General features: G+C 46.2%; 1 protein-coding gene across 1 annotated transcript in view; it reads right to left on the bottom strand.

Annotated features, from left to right (window-relative positions):
* Window positions 1-26,234, bottom strand: part of sorcs2 (sortilin-related VPS10 domain containing receptor 2) — a 261,561-nt gene extending 235,327 nt beyond the window's left edge. Inside the window, exon 1 of the mRNA XM_078281836.1 lies at window positions 25,906-26,234. Within this exon, the coding sequence (XP_078137962.1) occupies window positions 25,906-26,181 (276 nt within the window). The 5' untranslated portion in view covers window positions 26,182-26,234. The remainder of the gene's footprint in view (window positions 1-25,905) is intronic.
* Window positions 26,235-26,567: the final 333 nt, after the last annotated feature.

Genomic DNA, 26,567 nt, shown 5'->3' with positions numbered 1-26,567 from the left:
TGGCCGAGCCAGTCAAAATCAAATGTCCCTGTGAAAATCCTCTTCAGGTTGTGCATGCAGCGTCCCAGCAGCTGCTGCTCAGAGGGATGACACAGGGAATTGGATACACCACAGGAACCCAAAGCAATGCTAAGGCTTAAATGGATTCAGCTGCTTGGTATTTAGAGGCATCTCCTCTTTGCGCGGAACTCGCGGTGAACTCATCGGCGAGCGTCGCGACTGCGGCTCGCTCCTTCTCCCGTAACGAGCGGGGCACCCTTATCCTCCTCCAACTCCGCGGTAAATTAATTACCATGTGTTAATTACAGCCGGTACACCTGAGCCCCCTGGCTACGGGGGCAGGGGCTTAATCAAACTCTAGTGACAGTCATTAGCTTCATCATTAAGCCTTGAAGAGCCAAAATGCCACTGAGAGTCCATGGGAACTGCCGGCATCTGGGGCTTCGTCTGTGGGTGAACCCAAACCCTCAATCCACCTCGACATAGAGCCTCTCATGTATGCGGATGGCATAAAACTAAATGCTGCCAGCTCTGCCAGTGATTTGTGGTAAATAAAAAGGTGGGAAAATGAGTCAGTTGGCGATGAATACGAGGCAAACAACCACCGATATCAATAAAACTCACTTTTCCGCTTCTTAGTACAATGTATACTACCAATTTAAGGCATAAAGATTCATGTCAGACATAAAAAAAAGGTGGGAAAACTCTTTATGTGGGTTTATCCTCCACTACATCCCTTGGTTAATAGGGTTAGTAAGTAACACGTGGCTTGTTATAATGCTGTACACAAAGGTATACTGTACTTTCATTCATGGTACATGGAGCCTATCTAAATGACGTTTGGCAGAAGCTACGTCCTGCTATCCTGTCCCTATCATTAGACAGCCACAGCAATAAATCATTCCTGTATACCTCCATGTTTGCGCAGTGGCACCTTTTATATCTGTTTCGGTTGACTGCTGCTCCAGTTTCCTCAGACACTGAGGTCTGACAGGGTTTCAATGCCAGGCGCATTCTATTGTTCTATACAACATGGTATATTTACCATCTAGACGGGGGGGGGGGGGGGGGGCCTGCATGTGTATAGTCTAATTCCTATTAGCATATTCATACTATACTGGCATCAGCAGAGTTGTCTTGGCAGGTAGCGCGGCTGCCTATTTTGAAAGGCAGGTGTATTATTCATGTCAGATATTCTCCCCTCTTTCTACATCCTTCTGTCTCTCCCTTTCTCTCTCTTTCTTTCTCAATTTCTTCAATTGTCACAGTTGGCTGCTGCTATATTCCATTTTTTTTCCTCCCCCCCTTCAGGCAAACACACTGAACAACTAAACAATTTCTCCATTTACATGCATGGGGGGATACACTATCATTCACATGCACTTAGACACTTTCACACCGGCGTACACACGCACCGAGGACGCGGCACTACGCGAACGTCTCTTGGTTCAGTTAACACTAGCGCCGAGGCTCCATCCCCAACAACTTCTAATCACTGTCAGAATCAAGCGTGAAGAATAGAAACGTTCCCATACTCAAATGGAGGGTGGCCTGAGCTTCTCCTATTGGACTCCATTGCGCTACAGCACAGAATGTTCCAGTGGGAAAGTCATGGTTACACCGTACAGTACATTCGGAGGGATTGCAGTTTCTATGGCGATAACTTATATAAGGACTTGTTTCGTGACAAGTGACAAAAGGTGTTCTTTCTTTTGTTTTCTTTAGGTTTATTTTTTTTCACAATTCCATACATGAATATAGCTCCATGCTGGTTTCAATGGGCCCTTGTCTGCTGTGGTGTGAAGTTACCGGAGAGGAACGATGACACTCCTGAGAGTTGTAGGATGGTGTTCGAGAGGGAGGAAGGAGTATCCAGCAGACAAAGGGAAACACAGGAAAAGCTTCCACCCACATTTCTCCCTGGGCCTCATACCTCTGAAAATAGAGGCAGCGAATATTCAGAATACAATGAAAAGACAGAGAATAGACTGTAGCGGTGCCATTATTGCAGCCCACAGTTTTAGCCCTGCAGGTGTTCCCGTGTAACAGGCGGTGAGAACACGATGTCCCCAATTTTCAAACAAAACAGTTATTTGACAAAAAACTGTACATTACGCTACTTCTAAGCGTGAAGCTTCCAAACCCATAGAGGAAACCCATTGTACCATGAAACACTGAAAGAGTTGCGGAGCCACATCAAGCCAACCTTCAAGCAACGCTGAACGTTCCACAACTTTTTTTTCCGGGTCACTCCACAGGTGCTATCATCGCAGCTCAGCTCCGTTATAATCACCAGTGGCCCCCAAGGTCACCCATACTAATTACAGGTGTTACCGGACAGGTAGGCTCTTAAAAGGTAGCCCCATGTCAGCCTCTACAAAGAGCCATTGTCCGGAGGGCGGCTTCTGACGGGGGATTAAAGGTGCCTTGTTTTGGGAGATGGCAGCTGCAGTCACAACATTAATCCAGTGATCCACCCCTCCTTTTTCCCCAGCTAACCCCCCTGTCACCCTAAACAATGTCCCATTGACCTCTGGATGACCTGGGCGCCCCATCCCGGCCGACCAGAGGCAATGCAAAGAGAAACAGATTGGGGTTTTGATGGGACACCCGCTGTGAGACAAAGCCTATGTGGGCCACGGTGTTCCAGTTTGGGTCAGTGTCGGCCAACAACACAGACAATGTAGTGATTAGATGACCCAAAACTGCTGTAAACAAAGCTGCACTGTTGGACAATATCCGTTTAAATCTGTGCGTTCACGCTGCGAGCAACTTGGTGGATGGGTCGCTCTGTTCTGACCGATTGTGGGCAGGGCCAGAGGCTCAGATTGCATTTATGCAGTGGTCTGCAGCTACAAAGTTTTGCCCAAGAATAATAATGTAAAATGTATTTATGTATTTTTCGCTGCTTTGGTGTTGCCTTTCATAACGTTACATCATTTTGAAGAAATAACTAGCAACCACGAACTGACCCCAACGATGGATGCAGCTGTTCTCCAAGCATCTCTTTTGAGACATTTATTCCTGTAGTCTTTCAAATAAAAGTTGTAGTGTACTGCTTTGAATGGCTAGAATCAACTTATTGCTTCTTGAACTATTGTTCATGAAACAAAATAATGCAAGGAAGCACAGAAATCTGATTGGTTGACGGCCAATGACGGCGAAAAGTTCAGCCATTGCCAACTTTTCTCAACCAATAAGCTTGTTGACTGTCCACACATCGGCCGAGTTTCCCTGTCACTCAGCTGTATAGGAAATTAATGGATTCCTGGTGACACACAGTAATGAAGCAAACATAAAATCATGTTAAGTCAATTTATACAGAGCCCTTGACCGATATTACCTTCATGTTTAGAGAGTGAGGTGGTTTAACGGCCAGAGAGGCCACAGGTTTTGTCCATCCCTGTTGGAAGTGATCAACACACTGAACCCCTTAGCTGACTGTGTGACTTCACCATTCTAGAGAGACACTTATTTGCATGCAAAAAAAAAAAAAATCCCAATTGCATTGTGTTTTATACAGCAATCTGCTCCTCCACTTCATTTCCATTCATTGAAATATGGTGGCTACAGTGCACCACAGACAGTAAATGTCACAGACAGTGTTAAGTTTCCCAGGCATTGTGAAAGAGCTGCCATAGTCTCTGCCAAAGGTCAAGACTGATCCTTTTACTTCCTCTCTCTCTCAAAGCTACGCACCAACGACAGCTGCTTTTCAGCACAGTCCAGGGCATGACTCACCGAAGACAAGCACTAAAGGCTACAGATGGCTTTGATCTACATCAAGATGCTGGCCAGAAGGTCCACAACACTGGCTTCAGCAACACTGCGCCTCTTTCTGCTGACATTGAAAGAGGTGTGCACTGGAAAGGTCTGCCCAGTCTAGAGGACAAGGACACCAATAAATATAATAATGGTGGGTAAATGTTCTCAGAAAGGCTGGGATGTTTTCTGAAAAGCCTTGACTATCTAGCGCGATTACAAGGTGTTCCATTGGTCGACAGTGTGTGAACACCTACATAAACTCACATTCAAGTTCATTCAGCATTCTGTCAACATTATAAATTGCTCTACCTGTGAAGTATAGATGGTGTAAGTACTCCAAAAAAGAGCTTGCTTTTCTCAACTGTGATGATTCAACCAACGCACCTGGATGCGGTGAGGCCAGTCGGCCCTCACTGATTTCCATGCAAGCTAATACAATCTGCTTCCCTTGGCTGCCTTCCCTCTCCAGTGTGACTCACAAAGCTTTTAACATGACATCCCATAAACCCATACAGCTGCTTGGCTACTTGAGCAATTCATGCCTGTGCTTTTTTCTCTCTCTCTTTCTCTCTCTCTCTCGCTCTCTCTCTCTCCACAAATATCTTTTTCCGATTCCAAAGACATCAATCTGTGGATGAATTGTTTAATGTGCTTGTAGAAAACTGTAGAAGTGGTCAATGCCAGAAAAATAAACTTTTGTAGTTGTTTGCTTGATTTTACACTTTCACCCAACATGGAAAAATTGAGAATTTTCAATCTGAACACGACAAACCACTTTACCCTGTCTTTGTTTGAAAGCATTGTTGCCAGTGACCTCGTGATTGGTATTCCATCAGTGCAACCCTCACCTCTCCACTTCCAGGGTCACATTGTTTTCAAAGGTGAAGAGTCTAGAAACGGCCCATCTACAACAAGACGGGTCTTCCGTGTTTGGTTTGCGGCCTGTCAGTCTGAATGTGATCCCCAAGGACGAGTCCACAAAGGGGATTCAGTCCTCTTCAGCGTCTGCAGTCACTCAGGGGGTCAACACACAAAGCTCTACACAACAGCTCATGCTGGGAAAAGGCTATATGGCGGTAATGCAGTGCTGGAAAGCGGACGGGCACAACCGGATTGAGAGCGGATTCACATGGAAGGCGCAAGCAGAACAGAGCAGACCGCCGCAGATCAGGGTCACAGCGGCTGAGCACAATTCGATTAAATGACTTCCTCTCTGCCTGGCCTGGAACTCGCTGCTGATTTGGAGCACGCCACCCATCATGGGACCCATAGCCTATATACCACAGTGCATGTGTAGATGCATGTGTGTGTGTGTGTGTGTGTGTGTGTGAATGTACATGCCCATCTGTCTTCTTATCTCTATAAAAATAGAAGGCATGGTGGAAGAAGCCATGGCTAATAGTCCATCAGTCAAAGAAGTCCTGAGAATTTCATTGAAAAAATAGGAAGGAATGATGATCAGTCATGGGGGGTTTTCTGCAAGTGAGCTGGCTCTCTGGGCTATATCAAACTGGGCTTGGCTAGTAAGATCTGCCACAGTGGTTTTGATGTGAGATGGGGCAGGACAGTGGAACCAATGAATGTAGTTAGATCCAGTATCTCTGCCTCTGGCCTGGATAGATTAGATGCAGCCGACCACAGCAAAGGACCTCACATTGCTTTCATTGTTCCCCTTTGACCGAAAAAAACTGATTAAAAAGTAAAGGCGATCCAAGAAACTGGCCCATCTACGCTGTAAAATCAACTATGGCATGAATGGAGAGAACCACCGGGATGCAAATGAACTTACTGAGCGTAGATTTCCTGTTTTGATTAAGTCCAATTAAGTATGTAGGATGAGCAGAGTTATCAGGGAATTGATTTCCATCCCCGGTATACCTGAACACAACAAATCAATTGAAAGATTAGGAGGCACTTAGGTAGAAACCCAAACTAGATGCCTTAGCAGCACATTGGATCACAAGGTATGCGAAGGTGGCCTCGCATTTCAGATGTTATCCAACTGTACATTTGATTGGAATTCTCAGAAAACAGATTCTGGCCTTACATGTTCACTTCAGTCCCTGTTTCCAGGTAGGGGGGCAGGCCGACAAGGTAAAGGACAGACGAGCAACCGAATGAACAAACGCATCTCACCCCATAACGAATCGAAACGGGCATCTGAAAGCAGCCTCTGAAATCCTGTCCTGTCTTATCTCAGTAGGGAATACAACAGCCTGGTCACCTACCTATCTCGCCCTCTCTTTCTCACTCTCTCTCTCTTTCTCAGCCTCCCTATCCTCCCTCTCTCTCATATCTCAATGTCTTCAGAGCCAAAAAAAAAAAATCCCTCTTTTGATTCTCCTTTTCCAATCATCCCACGCCTCACTGTGCTGACCGGCTCCTCTTTGCTCTCCCATGCGCCCCGTCTCCCCAGTTGTATCCACATGAAGAATATGTAATTACAGGAGAGCCAAGGCCTGATAGATGACTGTGTGTGGAGCCGCCACAATGCAGCCCAAGAAGAGTCATTCTGCCCAGGGGCCATTATCAGATTAACACCCCACCCCCCCCACCCCCCCCTCTTCTTATGTGTTCGGGCATTGCCGCGAACTCCTCTGCCCCTCTGGTTCTCTGACTCTCGCTCTCTTTCCCTTTCACTGTATGCCTTTCTGCCTCTCTCTCTCTTTGTCTCTCTCTCTGGTCTCCCAGACGTGCCAGGTTACATGCCCATTGTCTGAGCGGGTACGAGGATCTGGGTGGCGACAAAGCGCACCGCAGGGAGAGAGGGAAGGAGGAAGTGAGAGATCTGCGAACAAGAGAGCAGGACGAAAGTGTGAATTCGCAGCGGCCGAGGAGCCACTCGGAGGCCACGCGGTTTTGCAGCGTCCAATACGATGTGGAATGTCCCTTTTTTGTTCTTAATGTTTTAAAATGCTCGTGGAATGATAATGATAGGATATTATGTGGGTTTGCAGCGACGACGAGGAGTTCATTTTCAGTGTAGTCTTGGTTTTTGGAGGCTGCATCCGAACGCCGAGTTCCCAGGCTCTTCACTTCGTCTCAGTCTGGACAGTTTCCTCCGACCGTCCCTTCAGCCAATCAAGCCCAATTACCCCTGAGCAGTGAACACACAAACATACCGACACTAACGTGATTTTCTAACTTCTTTAACTGGCCTCCCTGTGGAAATATATCGAGTTTCACCCTAGCAGAGGTTCATTTCACATAAGAGAGACAGGGGAAATCCCCTAAACTGAAATGCACTGCAAACTGTTTGACTGTTTGCTTTGTAAATGCAGCGACTGCAGGGTTTTCTTAGCAAGCAAAGAGGCCTGAAATGACACCCAGTGCTCTGTTGGCAAGGCAGTGAGACAACGCAGAGCGAGAAAAGGTCGGGACATCACAGAGACTTTGTACGGATGTTTGTGTTTTCTTACAACTTGGCTGAAGGCTGCACTTGAAAAGAGCAAGTGGCTTTTGTGCAACAAACAATCCAAACTGGAAAGACTTTGTGGATCACCCTGAAAGTCACGAAGATCTGTTCGCATCAATATCTACATATGATAAAAGATTCACTGCAGGGTAAGTGGGTTGCACCTGATATACCAGAGATTTCAGCTGCCTGACTTTGTCATCTAACCTTAACTCTTTGAGGTTCAAAACAAATATCTGATCAAATGTTTCTCATTCTTTAAGCAAGAGAGGATTTCTGTCAAGAAGTTCTATGAAGTTACACTCGATACACAACTCTGAGACATGGAAATGGATCCGTTTATATTCCTGTAGCATATGAACGGCATCTGAAGGGGCCATAGATGGTGCCCCCCTTCCACCTCCACCCCCCCACCCACACACACACACACACACCCCTTGCCGAGATGAGGGGAACTGCGTCGAAGTCGGGAGCCGCTCTCTTCAGCCATATCAAATCTGGCCAAGGACTGGACGTCTGCCAGTGGCAACCAGAAGGGAAGACGCTTCAAAAGATTCGCTCAAACGGAAGAAATAAACAAGAGATCACAGCGGAGGGGACCGCGATGTACGACTAGGTCTGCGTTCAAAGGAGAAAACACTCATGCGGACCGGAACTGAAATGGAATGGGAACTGAAATAACGGGGCGAGGTAAAAACACGACTGCGAGTGACAGCTGCTCGTCTGAAGAGAGATCCACGGAGCTGGGCTACACAGGTGGTACTCCAAACTGTGAAAATAGTGTGTGTGTGTGTGTGTGTTTCGGCGTGTGCAAAAGTAGGCGTGGGCCTGCAAGGTGTGTGTGCGTGCGTACGTGGGACAATATACACCTGCGTATGAGTGACTCATCCACCGCAGCCATTGTCTGACATGGGAGATGAGCCCAAACACATTAGCTTGCCTTGATATGCGGTCATTACGGTTCCCCCGAAATACATGGGAAAATGGTATCGGCTTGCTGCAGTGGCACATGGGCAACAAAGGAAACGATGGGTGTCCTTTGTGCAAAACCCATAAAGGGCCAAACTCAAGAGGCACTTCGCATGAGAATAGATGATAGACGTGATACTAGAGATTTGCGGTATTACATTACGGGGGGCCCACAAGTGGTCTATAAATGCACCGGTGGAGAGGGCGACAGCATACAGGCCGGAAAAAATTCAACCAGACAGGAATACTCATGAACCTAAGCAGTGTCTCTCACACACACACACAGCAGGTTCTCGTCGCGCTGACGTGCACACAGCATGCCCCTGGAGTCACACACACACACAGGCACAGGCAGCTGCCACCATCCTGCCGCGAGTGTGTGATTATGCCTCTCCGGTGGTTCCTTGCCACATAAGCGCGTCTTCAGGTGTGTGCACATATGTATGCATGTGTGTATGTGTGTGAGTGTGTGAGTAAGTGCGTTGGCATGTGTACATATGTGCGCGCGCGCCGGTGCAGCTGTCACGAACCCAGCGCCGTCACCGTCGGCCCCTCACCCACCCCACCCACCCCGATGGATTAGCGCGCCGCCGTGCATGCTGGGAACACATCACAGCCAATCACATATTCATGGGGAAATTCAATTTCTCCGACACACTGGGATGATTTGTACCCCTGACACAGGGGCTCTATCTCGCCCGGCAAATTGCGTCTCAAATTGAAAAAGCAAGCAGAGTAAGTCTTTTACAATAGGGCCCGAGCGGAGCGAAAATATAAGGAATGTGAAAGGTGGCAAGGAGGGGGGGGGGGGGGGGGGGGGGGGGTTAGCGGTGGGGGAAAAAATACAGTTAATGTGTGAGTATTTCTAGTCGACAGTACAGTGAAACGGCCCTGACTTATTTGTTATACACTTCGCTATTGTGTGAAGGAAAATTCATCTGCATATCAATGGCACTGTACGGCCCGCCTATTTAACTCCTATTCCTGTGGCAGTCGGTGACAACAGAGAGGCGGCCGGGCTGCAAAAGCAATCCGCTTGCAATTTCACACAACCGGCAGCCCTCTTCTCCCCTCTCTCTCCACCCCAATTCCCATTGCACTCATTTAATACAGATGTTTTCCCAGCCCCCCTGCCACCACGATATATGGATCTGAGGCAGGTGTTCACCCAAACCCCCCCCCCCATCCTCCTCTTATCAACATCAATGCCACCCTTCCCACCCCCCGCCCCCGCCCTATCTAGCTCAAGATAAGCCCATCTTCGCCAGACAGATAAGTAATCGTCACGGCGGTAACGGCGGCGGCACCGTCGGGAGACACATGTTGCGCAGATGCCAACGGGGCTAATTGGAGCCAATCGGCATTTCACACAGCGAGTGTCACCCCCGCATAATAAGGTCACTCCCTCCAAAAAATTCCCCACAGTGTCTCGCTCATTTTCCCATCCCCACGTTTTCACACTTCCCAGCGGCGCTGGCCTAAATACGGCGACAGCGGTGTGTTTAACAATGCGGACTCTTCTTACGGCTGATTCCCGGCGACAAGGCAAGGGTCGCGGGTCAGGAGGAAGGAATGCGTTGTGGGAGTTCAGGAGAGGGTCTGGCTGCCCGCCCCCCATCCTCCCCGCCCCCCCTCCACCCCCCTTCAAGGCAGCTCTCTGCCCCAGGTAAAGGCTTCTGATGACGGAGCGTAAAATCAGACACGAGCGCCGGGACATCCGGAGATAAGAGGAAGAGATAAAGACAGACACCGAGGAGCCTTGAAGATGGAGATGTTTCCAGAGAGATAATCCCTCTGTGGGTGGGGAGATTGTGAAGAAGGGAACATTTTCATCATCCTTCATTCTATTACTTTATCTTCTCTCTACCCAGTGGCTGGCCCGATGATGTTTTTGAATCCTGACTGTCTTTTTTTAGGGACACGCACAAAAGAAGACTTTAGCAACATTTAGCCCCGGGGCTAAAAAGGAACCACGGTGCTTGGGAGCACAATTCGGCAGAAACAGGGTAGTGTAGCAGTTAAGAGAGACCCGTCCCGCCGCTGAAAGGTCACAGGTTTGATGCCAGCAGCCTGTGTCCTGTCAAAGCATCTTTGAGCAAAGACACTGAACTCCTGCCAAGCATTTTAAGTCGCTCTGGGTAAGACTGAATAAAATGTCAGAAAGGTAGAAAGAAAGCGTGCGTGAATAGAGCCTAGTGTTGAATAGATCTGTTCCCATGTCAGCCTATTAAGTTGTTTATGTCTGCAAACCTTCATTCAACATGCCTACTGTCAGCCTAGAGCTACTACTTATTAATTAATTTTGAAAAAAAGATTCCCCATCGCAGCTTTTCTCCGAGGTGCGCCCCGTCTCGAATTTGGCCACGACTACACTTAATTAATTCGAGAGGTCTTCAAGGAGACCCGTAGCTCGCACCCGCATAATGATCCGCAATGTTTACACGCGAAGTGGACTTTCCGCACGCTTTCCGCAACCACCACCAACAAGTCTCCAACCTTTTCAACATGCAGCGGGCGTCGTCCATTCAGCGCCGGTGTTCCTCGCCGGTGAGCCACAGTCTTGCTCTTTGTAGCCGAAGCAGCGCTAATGAGAATGAGGTCATGGGGATTTTGGCAGCCATTGTGACGGATGTGGGGAGAGACACTAGCCAGAGCCATAACAACCCCCCCCCCCCCGCCAACACACATAGACACACATAGACACACACACCCCACCCAATGTGTCCAAACACACCGAGCGTTGGGCCAGTGTCAGCTCCTTGGCAACTGGCAGCCATGTTGGAGGCCAGCTCCAGTAAAGGGATTTATAAGGGAGAGAAAGGAAGAGTGGGAGGGAGAGAGAGCGAGAGAGAGAGAGAGAGAGAAAAGAACACTTTTATCTTTTTCCATTCGACAGTCGAAACCCCCACTAGGCAAGCAAACGGGACAGAAAGACGAAATCACGCAAGCCCAATCAAAAGTAGCCTCAAAGACTACCTCTAATTTACACCAATCAAACACTGTGTGCTTTTGCTCCCTAAATGGCCCGGTGACAGACGCACACACACTCACCGTCTTTCTCTGACAGAGAGTGATGTTGGCTGGAGAACGGGAAGGGAAGAGGGGCGGATGGAGAAAGGGACTGTGAGAAAGACGCGGACCAAGTTTTAACAGCGGAGAGGGGAGGGGGGGTGAAACGGGTTTAACAAGCCTGTAACGCTGCAGTAGGAATGTCCTCTTTCCATGGGCCACTGGAATGGGAGTAACAGGGACAGACACACTGACACACACACACACACACACACTTTACATAACCATCGGAGAGGGACATAGCGCCGTGTTCCATCACCATGGTACAGTTTTGATCAGTCGCTTACTCATACTAAAGACCTTCATGCTGTGGACTGAGTACAATCCAACGCATTGCAGCGCATAGATGTCTGGATATAGAAACATAGTCAGGCCCAATAATGAGCAGAAATCCTGCAAATGATGTTGATGTCATGCAAAAGGCAGCTGTGCGGAGAAAAAAGCTGCAGAAATCGGTTCTTGTTGGGCATCCAGGGTATAGTCTGAATCATTTGGTTACTCATACTAAAGAGCTATGAGTTCCAATTCATTACAGTACACAGATCTTCACATAAACAGGTCCAACAATGAGCAACGATCCCTTGGAATGACATGGACTTCATTCAGAAAGCAGCTTTAGAAATGTGCATCCAGAGTATAGCTTGAATCAATGGCTTTCCCATACAAAAGGGCCACAAGTTCTGATGTAATCCTCAGAACTGAGTACAATCCAACGCATTACAGTACATAGATCTCCAGATACAGAAACTTGGACAGGTCCAACAGCTGTAACGACATGGACTTTGTTCAAAAAACACAACTTTGAAGATCTCGCCCAGGGAATGAAGCACTACGGAAATTGGTTGTTGCTGCGCTTCCAGGGTATCGGTTGATTTATGGTTCGATCCAGATGGGTTTTTGATTAAATTTGACATAATGACGAAAGAATCCAAAACAATGCTAGGATGTAGTTTTCGCCCGGAATTGTTAGCTTGATGGGTGGAACAGCCTCAGAAACAGCATTTAGACCTTCATGGGACACTAAAACTCTTCATTGAAAGCCATACTGATGGAATTCTTAGGTGGGTTAGCAGATCCTTAAGGCAGTAAAATCATATCCTTCCCTCCATCTTATGGGTAGGGGACGATTGACTGGCCTTTAACCGATATCCGATTTTTATTGAAAGGCCAATATCGGCCCGATGTATTGGTCTAACCCTAGTGTGAATCATTTTGTTAATCACACTAAAGGGCTACAAGTTCCACTGCATTACACCACATAGATCCCCACAACCGGAAACATACACAGGTACAACAATGACCTGCAACGATCCCTTGCAAACGTCAGGGACTTCACTGGAAAAGCAGCTTTACAGATCTCGCCCGGAGAAAGAAAGACACTCCGGAAATCGTCTGGTGTTGTTGTTACGCAGCGTTTGCCGCTAAGCTGTTTTTCGGGGGCAGATGAAAAGAAACGGATGATAATGAAAAAGGGGATTAACCACAAAGAGAGAGAGAGGAGAGAGAACCAGTTGGGCCTGCTGTTGAATACACACAATAAATACATAAAAAAAAAAAAAAAAAAAAGGCAAACAAGCCTTCCCCTCTTGGCCTCCATCTCCCTGTTGGAGTCTTGTTCACCTCGGCACGCCAGCTCTGAACCTCAACTGGGTTTTCCCTCTTTGTTGGTGTGTGTGTGTGTGTGTGTGTGTGTGTGTGTGGGGGGGGGGGGGGGTGCAACGGACAACAGATTTGCATACAAACAGCCTGTCCAAATTCACAGAAGGGAAGAGGGGAGAGAGAGGAAGGAGCGAAGGGAGGGAGGGAGGGAGGAAAGAGATGGGCAAACATGGGGAAGAAATGTGTGTGTGTGTGTGTGTGTGTGTGTGTGTGTGTGTGTGTGCGTCCTGCGAGAGAAAGCCGGGAAGGGGGTTTGTTTGTTTGTCCTCCTCAGGTGCTGAGGGGCTTTCGATTTAAGTAGAGTGGAGAATCTCATTACCTGAGTGATGCACTGCCTGTGTTTACATGCGTTATTCCAAAGAGGCCTTGACGCTCCTTCATTCCTCCCTCCCTCTGTCTCTCTCTCTCTCGGTCGGTCGGTTGGAAAAAAAACAAAGTTCCAATTGCAATAACAAACAGCCGGGCTCAGCCGCAGAGGAGGCGGAGGGATCAAATGGCTCTTTTTTTTTTCTTTCCCAATAGCGGGGCTGTCGTAGACGGGATGCTTTGGTAGAATTACTTCGCCAAAGTTTGCTCTCCCCCCACTCCCTCCCCCCATGACAGCACTTGAGAAGACGCATGGGCATTGACAATGACAAGAGATAGGAGGGAGAATGCAGAGTGTGTGCATGTGTGTGTGTGTGTGTGTCCTCTCTTATATAATCATACTAGGTTCACAGAAATATTGTCGGGGCATTGTGGCTCTGACCTTTGACCTCCGTATTATTGGTAGCTTGTAATTTTTGGTGATCTAGGAATTGAGGCTTATTCTACTGTTGGACTCATTGTAAATCAGCATCAGCTAAATGACTGAAATGTATATATGATCTTAAATGAATATATCTACAGTATATACAGTATGTTGCATGTATATATCTTCAATACTCTGTATATGCTTTATTCTCACCAATATTCTTCTCTCTGCTGTTGCAACGACCCAATTTCCCCACGGGAATGATTGATAGTTTCATCTAATTTGATCTAATCTAATCTAGTCTAATCTAATTTCATCTCTTAACCAGTGCAAGCCACACACTTGGACTATCTAAGAGGTAAAACCAGTGATGTGCTAGTAAATAAAAAAGTGGGTAAGCTACAGCCTCCAGTTGGTGATTATGATAAGGCAAACAGCCACCAATATAAACAAAAATCAGCATTAATGTATGCTTTCCCCCTTTAAAGACCCTTACTTAGTATGATGTGTCCTATGAATTTGTGTTGTAAGGATTTATGTCAGCCTAAAAAAATGGATAAACTCTAAAAAAAAAAAAAGGTGTGTAAACTGAGTCTAGTTTGGAGGCTTACTCAAAAGAAAAACTAGCACATGTCATAGCTGCATGCTTCACACACAAATTAACCAGTTTTGCATATAAAAAAAAAACACATCAGCGCCCCTTTGAGTTTGCAGTTCAGTCTATTTTTAGGATCCCGGTGGCTGAGCGTCACCCCGTCTTTGTGAGAACCAGCGGTGCGCCATCGCTCGCTTTGCGCCGCACAAGTCTGAAATCACCTGACGCCTGTGTTGTGACAAGCAGCACTCCAAACAATAATTCAATTTGTCGCCGCTTTGCATCTTTACTCGGCGCTCACGGGCGCACGTCTCCTTTCAATCAAGGCAACAGTTAGCGAGATGGAGAGGGCGAGAGACACGGAGAGAGAGACAGAGAGAGAGAGAGAGAGATGGAGGTAGCAAACTGTCTGGAAGCCCAACAGAGTGCGCTGCATTGTTGCCGGCGTCAGATCACAGCACCTGGCCTCGTCTTTCTCATGTAAAACAGCCGCTATTTTTGACAGCGCGTTTGTTGAAAACCCACCCAAGGAACACGCAAAATTTTAGATGAAAGAGGCCTCAGTGCAGGGTGTTATTTTGTTTCTCCTTTTTATTCCTTTTCTTTCCTTTTCTTTCCACCCCCACTCTCACCACCTCCCTTGATACACCGGCGCACTAATTGCTATCAACATGAGTCACAAATGCTCAACCCGTTTTTTTTTGTTTTGTTTTTTTCTTTCCAGGGGAAAATTATTACTGGCAAGCTTCACGTCCGTCAACGCATGCTAATTCCCACTTTACTGGTTGTGTGTGTAGGTGTGTGTAGGTGTGTGTGTGAGGTTGGCACGGCGACGGAGCACGTCATTCCGGGTAGAACTTGGGTGGTAGAGTCGCCTTTGAACTGCAGACAGAGGCTGAGTTATAGTCTGGATTTGTGCTCCAAGACAAACTTCAGCCAATGGGGAACAGAAGACAACTGCACTCTTAACAAAAAGGGTTCTATATAGGACCAGAAAATGGTTCTTTAGGCTTGTACCATAGCAGAACCCTTTATGTTGCTGAACCCTTTACCAAATGCTCCAAAACAGCAGTATTGAAGAGTAACTAAACCCCCAAAAATAAGTAAAAAGTATGCTACCGAAATTGCCATCTGCTATTGGCTGATCTTTGGTGCCAGATGATGTCACCACCTGTTGTACTCCATTGAAGGTGACATCACATGGCACCAAAGATCAGCCAATAGGCAATGGCAATTTCACTAGCATGCTTTTTACCATTAGATCTCAGGCTTTACACAGATTTGGGTTTGGAGTTTAGTTACTCTTTAAAAGACCTTTTTAAGAAACATGCTGGGCTCTTGATTCTGATTTGCCAGTTTTGTCTCATTTCAGTCATTACCGGTCTACTTACAAACCACTACCTTGACCAAAGAACCCTTGAAGAACTCCGCTTTTTCTAGGTGCGTTGTAGACAGGAAGACTAAGGATAAAGAAAGAACGGGTTTTTGTGAAATCTACTCAGCAAAATAGTTAACTCTGTTCAACCCCAGAGAAAGAATATGACAAGAGATCATAAATATAAGCAATAAGTAACACAAGGCCATGATTTACAGTGATTTTACAACAGCGAAGGGAAATTGTTGGGCCGAAAGCCTCTTAGCTGTTCTAAAATCACTATAAAGTACAGTGTTGAGTAGCTTGTTGCCATTACAAAATGTTAATACACCATTGCATTAAACAAGAAAGAGCATGAGTGTTCAATAAAACTGTTATTTGTAATCAGTAATCGTTAAATATTATGTTAAATGCTCATCTTCCACCAAGCAATACAGTTCTTGAACAGTAGCTAAACAAAGTGACATTGGGTAAGAGCATTAATATTCAAATTAAGCCTTGTGTGGTCACAAATGTGTTTATATAATATAATACCACTTCTATACTCTGATATTATATCGTTAATATTTAAATGAACTGTTATGCAATCACGGGTGTGTGTTCATCATGTGTTTTGAGCCAGCCAATCAGAACCGAGGACCAGAACTAATCGACTATACATCTATAACCATTATTTATTGATGCCAGATATGTGCGGATGGCGGCATGCTGATTTTGTACACCATCTCCCTGGTGAGACGGTGTGTGTGTGTGTGTGTGTGTGTGTGTGTGTGTGTGTGTGTGTGGAAAGTGAGGTTGGCTTAGCGCTGAGGGGAGAAGATCCAATCTCTAAATGTGTCGGTGTGAAGGTGAAATAGTGGAGAAACCCTGCTGGGCCGCATTTCACAACTCTTCTAGGAGATCTATAGGGAGAGCTTTCCCACTGCTCCTATAGTAGCTGCAGGCACACAGGCAAACACACACACTCACACACACACACACACACACATCTCACACCACCCCCTCACACTCACAAAAAGTGAGCGTGAGCGTACAAAAAGTTTCTCCACATGCAGCAGGCCTGAACACACCTACGTCTCGTCGTAGTCGGGGGGGGGAAACCGCGTAACTCTGATTTAGGTGATTTTAATGTTTTTTTTTCAGTGTTTAGAAAATTAGAAAATGTATGAAAAATGTATGGATCAAATGAAAAATGCATGTTGGTCAAGCTGAAAACAAGTTGACATTTTGGAGATACGTGGTTTTCACCTGGTAACAGCGATATGAGCGGCATCTATAAATATATAAATATAACTAGGGCTGGACGATATGGTTGAAATCAATATCACGATAATCATAAGGATTTTTTTTTATATCGATATATATGACGATATGGCTCACATAAGCGAAATCACATTAAATAATCAAATTAATGTTCATCATATTGAACCGAATGGTAATGTTTGGTGTGATGTCAAACTAAACTGAAATTTTCACATAATATACCTACCATACTACATCTGAGTTTCTAAATAAAATTTGCTTGCTCTCATCAGTTTAGACAGCAGAATTCTGCGTCTCAATATCCCAAAATCACCATATCATCACAATATAATCCCACTGAAAGACGATAAACGATAATATTGAATTATCGTCCAGCCTTAAATATAACATATACTGTATACTGTATATACCGCAGCTATATATGAAATATGCAGGTCTTGGGAGAAGTGCGAGGCGAGGGGCCACTCTGCATTCAGATCAGGAACCAAACCACTGGAAGACCCCAACAGGATTCCAGTGTGGGTTGCCAGGGCAACATGAACAGGAACTTTCAACCATGACAGCAAAACTGCAGAAGACGAGGAGGAGAGCGCAGAACAACAGGGAACATTCTGTTTGTGGAGAAGAAACTGGAAAAACAATGAATCGCAAGCATGGTAATGGACGGTAAGGAAAAAAGAAAGTTTCGAGAAGGTCTGGGACGATTACAATAGATGAAGCGAAAACCTAAGGGGTCTTGTGTGCCACGGGCTGCCAACTGGTTGTTTTGCCTGTTGCTTGGTAACCAATACCCCCCCCCCCCCCCCTCCCTATCACACACACACACACGCTGACACTCGCTTACACTCAGCCATTTCGTCCTTTTCGACAGTTTCCACCTCGCCAAAGCTGAGAGGACAAGTCAGGGAGCAGAAAAGGAATGAGGAGTGAGGGATAGAGAGAGAGATAGAGAGAGAGAGAGAGAGAGAGAGAGAAAGAAAGACTGCACACCAGCCACCACCCCCCCCGCCGCCCTCACCCCCCATGCTATCCCCCACCCCCAATGCCCAACGGCACCCCCTACCCCCGTTTTCCAATCTCCGACGCAGACGGCGAGGCAGGAACAAACAGACAACAATCGTCTCCCCGGCCCCCGCTGCCAGCAGGCCCTCGGAAGAAAAAAAAAAACCTGTAAGGCAAACACTTCTCGGTGCTGTTGTTTAGCAGCCAGGCAGCCAGCGTCCTCCTGGCATCGCTAAACACTTAATTAGACAGTAACACTACAGTAGCACGCTGCTCGCTGTACTTCACCCAAGGCCTTGTTAAGCGAAGGCGGCCGCGGCATTGGAGCGGCGAACGCTACCTATCTCCCTCCCTACCTACCGCCGGGTGGCAAATGGTGGATGTATGCATGTCTTGCTTCAGAGTCAAGGCTGTCAACACAGGTTCCAGGTTCAGGTATTCCACTAGTAATAGTGACTAGGGTTGACCAATATGGGTGTTTGAAGGCCGATACTGATATTTTTGGATTGAAGCTGCCAATAGACAATATTTTGTTGACTATTTTTGTCCAAAAATCCAAAAAATTCCAAGGATTTAAAATGTTAAGCCTCTTAAACAATAACTAAACCCCAAACCCAAATCTGTTTAAAGCCTGACATCTAATGGTAAAAAGCATGCTACTGAAATTGCCATCTGCTATTGGCTGATCTTTGGTACCAGGTGATGTCACCAACTGTTGTACTCTATAGAAGGTGACGTCATCTGGTACCAAAGATCAACCAATGGCAGATGTCAGGCTTTACACAGATTTGGGTTTGGGGTTTAGTTGCTCTTTAAACAGCATTTAGACCATCATGGGACACTAAAACTCTCCATTGGAAGCCATACAAATCTCCATATCATATGGGCACGATATCAGCCGGCCAATGTCCGATTTTTATTGAAAGGCCAATATCAGCAAGCCACTATATCAGTCAAACCCAAATAGTGACATAACAGAAAGGAGGCATCAATCATCCGTGAAAAACGACGCCAGCAGACATCTGATGTTGTGGAAACAGACTCGGAGGGTGCTGGGATGTTCCCCCGGTGGCCATCTTGGGTGGCGAAGCCCTCTGCGCTGGTACTCTGCAATCTGGAGGCAGCGCATGATTCACACTCGTGAAATCGAGAAGAACCTAGCAAACAAGTCCGATGATTTACAGTCTGGCTTTTTCAGAGTGTCTCTTTAAGGAGGATGAACGAGGAGAGACAAGATAAATGACGAGAAGGGCTCTCTTCACATGTGCAAACAATTTTCCAGCACAGAGCGACCGGGGGCCAAATGAACTGTCTGTTCAGTATGTGAAGCGTGAACAAATGCCTTTCACATTAAGTCAGGACCCTGGAGTCCTAGATAGTAAGTGTGTGTGTGTGTGTGTGTGTGTGTGTGTGTGTGTGTGAGCGGAGAGAGAGAGCATGGCTGTTTTGCTACAGCACGTATCTGTGTGTGTGTACACGTACGCACCTGCGTGTACCCGCATTTACCATGCAAATGCGGGCGAGCACCTTATTATAAAACATTATGGTTCTCAACCAAGTTCCCGTCTAAATACTCAATTTAAATTCAGCCAATATCATGTTTAGATTAGATGTTTGCTGCAGGGGGATAATCCTTTGACACGATTGGCTGAAATGATGCTCGCAATCTGTGGGGGCCGCATCTGAGGCTGGCAGAGAGATGAGGGAGGGTGAGTAGTTGGTGTCATCATCTAATATCCTTCACACTAGCAAAGGGATGTGAACTGTAAAGAACAACCTTCAACCAGAGCAGAGACCTGAACGAGGAGGAAGAGGAGGAGGAATGATGATGAAGGGGGAAGAGATTTAAACTGACGAACTGATAGAAATGGACGAGGTGGACGAGGCTTAAGTGATAAAAGCAGACTGGAGAGCCTGGTGAAAATAACTGTACAGTAAGTGGAATCTTTTGGGGGGGGCATTAGGTGAGGAAGACCAATGCCATTCTCTTCTGCCTCGGTCACCCAGTTAGAAGGCAGTTTGAGCCACATTAGAGTGTCTAAACTCAAGAGTAAAAGACACCAGGGACTCATTTATCCCCACTGCAAATGAATTTGCACATGAAATGATGCAACATACTATTCCTGTATATAAAACGTCATCTTTGGCCCTGATGAGCGTCTTTTACAGCAACATATCAAGCTATTGTCTCCCTGTCTGGTCATATCAACTAATGCTTGTATGTATTGTATATGCTGTATTATAAACCTGGTCTGCAAACCAAATATCCTGTATGTGAGAATAAAGTTTTGAATGGAACTGAATTAAATTGAAAGGATTATGATGATGATGAAGGAGGAAGAGGAGGATGATGATGACAGTAACAACAAAAATTATAGTGATGATGTCATAAGTATATATGAAGTGTGGCCATGTATCCTGTTGAAGTGTCCTTGAGCAAGACACTGAACCCCCAACTTGCTCACTCATTGTAAGTCGATACAAAATTAACATTGATACAGGAAAGGGGGAACATGGGAGAGAGAGCTCTTAAACCAGGAAGAGGCTGATATTACCCACAATTCCCCTTTGACAATTCATAAACATGCACACACACACACACACACTCACGCAAAAATGCGCACTCGCAAATAAAAAAAAAGGTGTGAACGCTATGCCAACACATTAGACAAGGGCTAATCTGACTCTCCTCCTGAAAACAATCAATAGACAAAAAATAGAGAAAACCCCACTAAATGTTGAGGGCTGAGGGCCTCACACACATACACACGCACACACAGATAGTGACACTGTTCATCACCACAGAGGACAGAAATAGAATGAAGACGAACACAGTTCAGAGCCCTGGAGCTAGTCAACAACTAGAAGAAAGGAGAGAGAGAGAGGAGAGAGAGAGAGCGGGAGAGAGAGAGAGAAAAAGAGAGAGAAGCACAAAGAGAGTCCTTTCAATAGAGGAGGCTCTCTCCATTCAGAAGGTTGGTATCATGTTATAGAGCCTGGTGTCCCTTCCCAGAGTGTCCTCCGGGACTCGCAGTCACAAACTCAGTATGTGTGTGTGTGTGGCCAAGACAATAACTGTGTATCCTTAAATGTCCCTAAACCATGAATGTTATATTTAAGTCCTTTGTACCTTATCATCATTTAAAGTAATAATCCGCAACATTTTCACATAAATAAATGTCTGTTTTGCTACTCTATCGCTGACTGACATAACACAATAGTGATTCAACCTATATCCAGTTCATAAAGCTTTTACATTGTCTGTTCTAAACAGCCGGTGTCTGGTAGCTCTTTCCTGGGAAAAATCCTCTGGTGCGCAGGAAGTGATGCGTTTTAAATTTCTGGTTTGTTTGGAATAAACAGAAGAAGAACTGGGTAGTTAGCATGAGCAGTGATAGCCATCATGGCTGAACAGATAAAGAAAAGAGCGCCACCTAAAAAGACGTCAGTACTGGACACACTGTTTGATTGACAGGTGATCTCTGGGAAGTGCAGTGCAGAAACACCACAGCAATGAGCGCTGCGCAACAAAGATGGAGACAAAAAAAAAACAAGGATCTTGAGGATCACCACTTTAACATGCATGAATTGTCTTGCATGGAGCACTGACAGCTCGTTCCACAGGCATAAGGGAATTCCCGTAGCCTGAAACTGAATGGTAAAACAAGCCCACTGCTTCTTCTTCTATGAATATTTTATACTTAATGAGATGTGCCATATATGTAGATTTACTATGTACAATAATAGACATAATAGGTTGGATAATGAGCTATGTAAGTACAAAAAGGCAGAAAAAAATTCCCTCCCAACTCTCTCAGCTCTTATTTCATAAGAACTTGTGTCTGGCATGATCATCCTAAGGTTGCAAGAATATTGTCAGGGTGCTGCAGCTCTGACCTTTGACATCCTTACTATTGGCTGCTTACAATGTTGGTGATCTAGGAACTGAAGCTGATTCTACTGTTGCACACATTGCAAGTCGCTCTGGATTCCCCATCCATCCATCTATCCATCTTCGGCCTTCCTTGTACATCTGTGTAATGCACCTACTATGCTGCAACACCCCCTAACACACACACACACACACACACACACTAGTTCTTGGTTACTTATGTCAGATGAAGGCAGCAGATGATTGATTGATGATGCTTGGGTAACTGTTAGAAATTGATGGACTTCAATTCCCAGGAGTGCGGAGAAGTGTCTATACCTGATACCAGAGTTACATTTGGACAAATAGGACGAATCTACAGCATCTCAATTAGTGGGGATGGGACGCTCGTCTCTGTCACAGCCCCAATTCTTAATTAAGGCTTATGAGACAGGCTGCATTTTTACATAAAACTCCTGCTTAGTGCAGCTTTAAGTGTAAAAATGTAAAAATTGTTGAATGGCAGTGCAAATGAGGGTTTCTCACTCCTTGCCTCTCTTTTCTAGAACTCTGATGCTCTCTGGGCACTTCTGACCAGTCAATTAGGACACAAAAACCTTCCCAAAGAATATGCATCTCCTTTCTTTTCTGTCTCCATATGAACAATAAGTAAACATAAAACACTGCAGATGGTAGACATACACACAAAGCCTACATGCAGAGCAGAAATCACATCAAAGACTAAAGAAAAGCATGACAACACATAATTAAGACGTACTGCCTATGTCGCGAGAGTACGTACACACTTCACCAGCTATGTCTACTCTTCAAGGACACCTGTGTATTTACGCTCTAAGCCATCAATCGACCAATCAAGGCTCGCCAAAGTAAAGTGACTGTGCTCTAGTCCCCAGCAGCACAACAGGGATGGAGAAGAGCCGGTTTGAATGATAGCACATCCACTATGGAGGGAGACGGACATTTCATCCTCCTGTCAAGACTCAAAACTCTTTGCAGACAAATAGGAGATGGACGTGGGCTCCAGCACACCCACATACACACACCAAAAATCCAATATTGGAAGCTATTACATGCAGTGATGTAGTGATAAACAAACAACACCACGGACTGAAATCAATTATTCTTTCAGAAAAGTGTTATTTTATGCTTTTTTTTTCCTTAAAAGACCCTATCCTCATTTGATACCACCTACTATGTTGCATACTATGGATTTACCTCATTTACATCATCATGTCAGGCTAAAAAGGTGGGTAAACTCTACATGAAAAGGTGAGTAAAGTGAATTTAGGTGGGTTTACCCTCCACTGCATCCCTAATTACACATCATCATGACAGATATGACAACACCGGTTGCAGCTTAAGCAAGCCTTCACTCAACAGCCTGTAAAATAAGCATATCTCCTGCATGGCAGACTAATGTCACCTTAGAAAAACACCCTCTGAACTAGAAACCGCCCCCCACCCCGTCCACCCACCTACCACCACCTAACCCCCACCCCCCAATCCCAATGATGTATACTTAGAACATCCCAATCCCTCATACGAAACGAAATGGAGAAACAAGAGGGGAGGCCGAGATTCAATTTTCACACCTATCAATCTGTACACTGCTCATAAATGTCAGCCTTAGGGAAATTGAATGGCACCATTTGTCTGTGTTTATTAGGCTAGGATGAACTCCGTTCCGGCGACCTTTCGGAGTGCGGGCCCATGCCAAGTTAATTGAGGATAAGTCAAACCTCGAGGTCCCGGGGTTGGCAGAGCCTGACTGGTAGGATCCCCGCGGACTCATCGCCTCGATAAAAAAAAAAGAAAAAAAAAGAAAGAGGAGATGGAGACGGGGGAAGTTCATCAAAAGAAAGACTGGAGTCCATTGGGAGAATGTCAAATCTTTTTATTACAGGAACGCCCAGTCTTAAATGCCAAAGTACTGGAATCCCACAAGTCAGTGCTGCATAGTGCTGCTGCGGTCCTGAGAAGTGACTTTGGGGAGTTTGGTTTGAGCGGATCACCCCATTTTCAAACCAATCAATCATGGGTTTGTTCGCTTTAAAGCTGCGCTAGTCAAGATTTTTATGTAAAAATGCAGCTGTCTTGTCGGCCTAAATCACAAAGTGGGGCTGCAGTAGAGAAGAGCGTCCCATCCCTACTAATTTAGATGGTGGATTTGTCCCTTTTGCCCAAATGAAATTCTGGTTTCGGGTATGGACACTGGCAGGAAATCCTCTCTGCCCACATGAATCAAAGAATCGAAACTTAAGAGTTAAATACAACTGGCTGAGTTGGTAAACATGAGCGTGCTGTGTGCAGTTTACAGGAATTCTGGGTATTGGAGTTCAACTTTTTCAAACAGTTACCTCTTGCTGCCACTTGGAGCCGCCAACGTGCGACGTTTCCAACTGCAGCTTTAAATTTCATCTCTTTAGGCTATGTCGATAATCCATTAAGCTGAATGCTACCTGCAAATGTCACTATATTCAAATTATTTACCAACCAATTTATCATGAAGTGCCCAGCAAATTTGAGCCAAAATACCATGGACAAGGTGTTTCACTGCTATTTTGTTTTCAAATAAAAGAAGTGTCCGGGCAGCTTGGAGCTATACTCCCAGTGAAACAGTCATGGTGTTATATTGACAAAAAAAGCTCTGATTGCAAGTGATGTCCCCACCAGACACCACCACCACTCAAATCCCCCGGGTGTCTGTCAATATCCCATCACAAAGACCGCTCTTGTTTACACAGTAAAGCTGCTCTCATTTGACCTACCCCGAAGGCAAAATCACTGTAATATTCCTATAATCTTCCTATAGAGACTGGCAGTGTATTTCTGGCTCTCAATAGTGAGTTTATAGTGACCTTCTCATACTTTATGGCATTTATATCTTCTATGGAATCACTTGAATATTCCTATAAGGGCTTATCACTGTAAAATTCCAATAATATTCCCATAGGGGTTTCCTATAGGAACTTATAATGTGTCTCTGGCAGTCAATAGTGAATTTATAGTTGCCTTATTGCACTTTATGGTATTTGCATGTCCTATGGTATCCCTATAATAATCCTATGATAATCATATAGGGGCTTATAGTGTCTGCTGCACTCAATAGTGAATTTACAGTGACCTTATCTTACTTTATGGTATTTTTTATCTCTGGGATCACTATAATTGTACCATAAGGACTTTTGTTGTTATATCTGTATAGCATCCTTCAAAAATGTATTAGGCTATAGGATTACTATAGCTCTTCCATTTAAACCAGCCATTTAAACTGCTGAGCATTTACAAATGAGCAAAGTCGCGTTTCAAACCACAAATAGGCAAGCCACTGCAAAATTCATGGATAAAAAGCTCCATCAATATTTCAGTCGTGGGTTCGTGTGACTAAATCAAGCACTAAGCTGTCTGTTTACTGCGCGTCCCCTGTCTCCACACTGGCTTTGTGCGCTCAACAACACACAGGCGCGTCCTTGGACTCGTTATTATGGATGGTATGGCGCACAATGGCATAACTAGTTATCTGGTGTAGTGGGTCTCAAAGTGGGGTCCGGGGACCTACAGGGGGTCCTTGAGGAGGGAGGGCGGCTCCGGGGGGGTCCCCCAGCAAAATGAGGAATATGTTAACTGCACTGTAATGTAACTCACTAGAAATTATCCCGATTAGAGAACGCATAAGAATGGCCATTGTAATCCAAGGTTTCACTGTCACTATTGTTTCCCCACATACAGTGTAAACAACGATTCAACACTACATCAATAGCATCACAAATGTTCCTGCATGTGTCCATGGGGCAGAATGTGATCAGATGAGAACCCCTGATCCGATGACAAAGCCCGGTGCGTTCACATCTAACGCACGTCCAGCGAAACCACTTGGATGCGTAAAACCCAAACCGTGCCTCCTCCTTTCTTTCTCTTTCATGGGAATGGAAAGCCGCGCAGTGTGCGTGGAGCCTATACAGCAGCCTCCTGCGAGAACAATAACTTGTTTCTGCCTGATGTGCTGGACTTGATGGATGGTGGAAGGTGACAAAAGTGGTGTATGGCGGGGGAGATGGTGCGTGGCCAGCGGGATCGGGAAGGGACGGGACGGGACCGCACAGGACGGGACAGGACAGGACGGGGGGTGGGGGGTAGGGGTAGGGGCGTGGGAGGGTAGGCTACTCACGCTGCTGTTCTCCCCTGTCCAGTGGACCATCGCCTGGTTGTGGGTGGCATCCCCCTTGAGCACGAACGAGCTGCTGAGCAGGGACACTTGTTTGTCCCGGGATAGGGCTCTCCTGGAGCGGGGCGAGCTCGCCGCGCCGCCCGCTCCCAAGTCGCCGTCCGTCGGCAAGCCCGGCGGGGAGCCTCGGTCTCCCCCGCCCATGTCAAACATACGGTCCTCCCCGCCGCTCCGGTTTAAAACCCCGCTGTCACCGCGCACGGGTCCCGGCAGTGCCATCCAGGCCGAGGCGGTCAGCAGAAAGACGCAGAGGTGCGCAGCGGCGGAGACGGGTGCTTCGGGGCGCAGAGGTGCCATGCTTCGCGCCGCGGTAGCGCTCTTATCGCGGAGACTGATGGAGAGGCTGCCGATGCTCGTGGAAGATAGATAGGTGTATACTGTAAGCCGAGAGAAAGAGACAGAGGGAAGGAGGGAGGGAGGGAAGGAGGGAGGGGAACTGGAGCGAAGGCAGACAGTGGAAACAACGTGGACGCGTCCCTGTGCCAACTGGGACCCTGCTGAACGGCGCACTGGTGCCATCTGCTGTCCTGCAGCCTCACAGCGCCTGGTGGCTGAGCTCACATCGTTCAGTCGGTCCTCCCATTTTCACACCAATTCCCACCACA

This window comes from Centroberyx gerrardi, chromosome 23, assembly GCF_048128805.1.
Source record: "Centroberyx gerrardi isolate f3 chromosome 23, fCenGer3.hap1.cur.20231027, whole genome shotgun sequence".
Classification (NCBI taxonomy): domain Eukaryota; kingdom Metazoa; phylum Chordata; class Actinopteri; order Beryciformes; family Berycidae; genus Centroberyx; species Centroberyx gerrardi.
The sequence above is the reverse complement of the archived record's forward strand: the minus strand, read 5'-3'. Positions and strand labels throughout refer to the sequence as shown.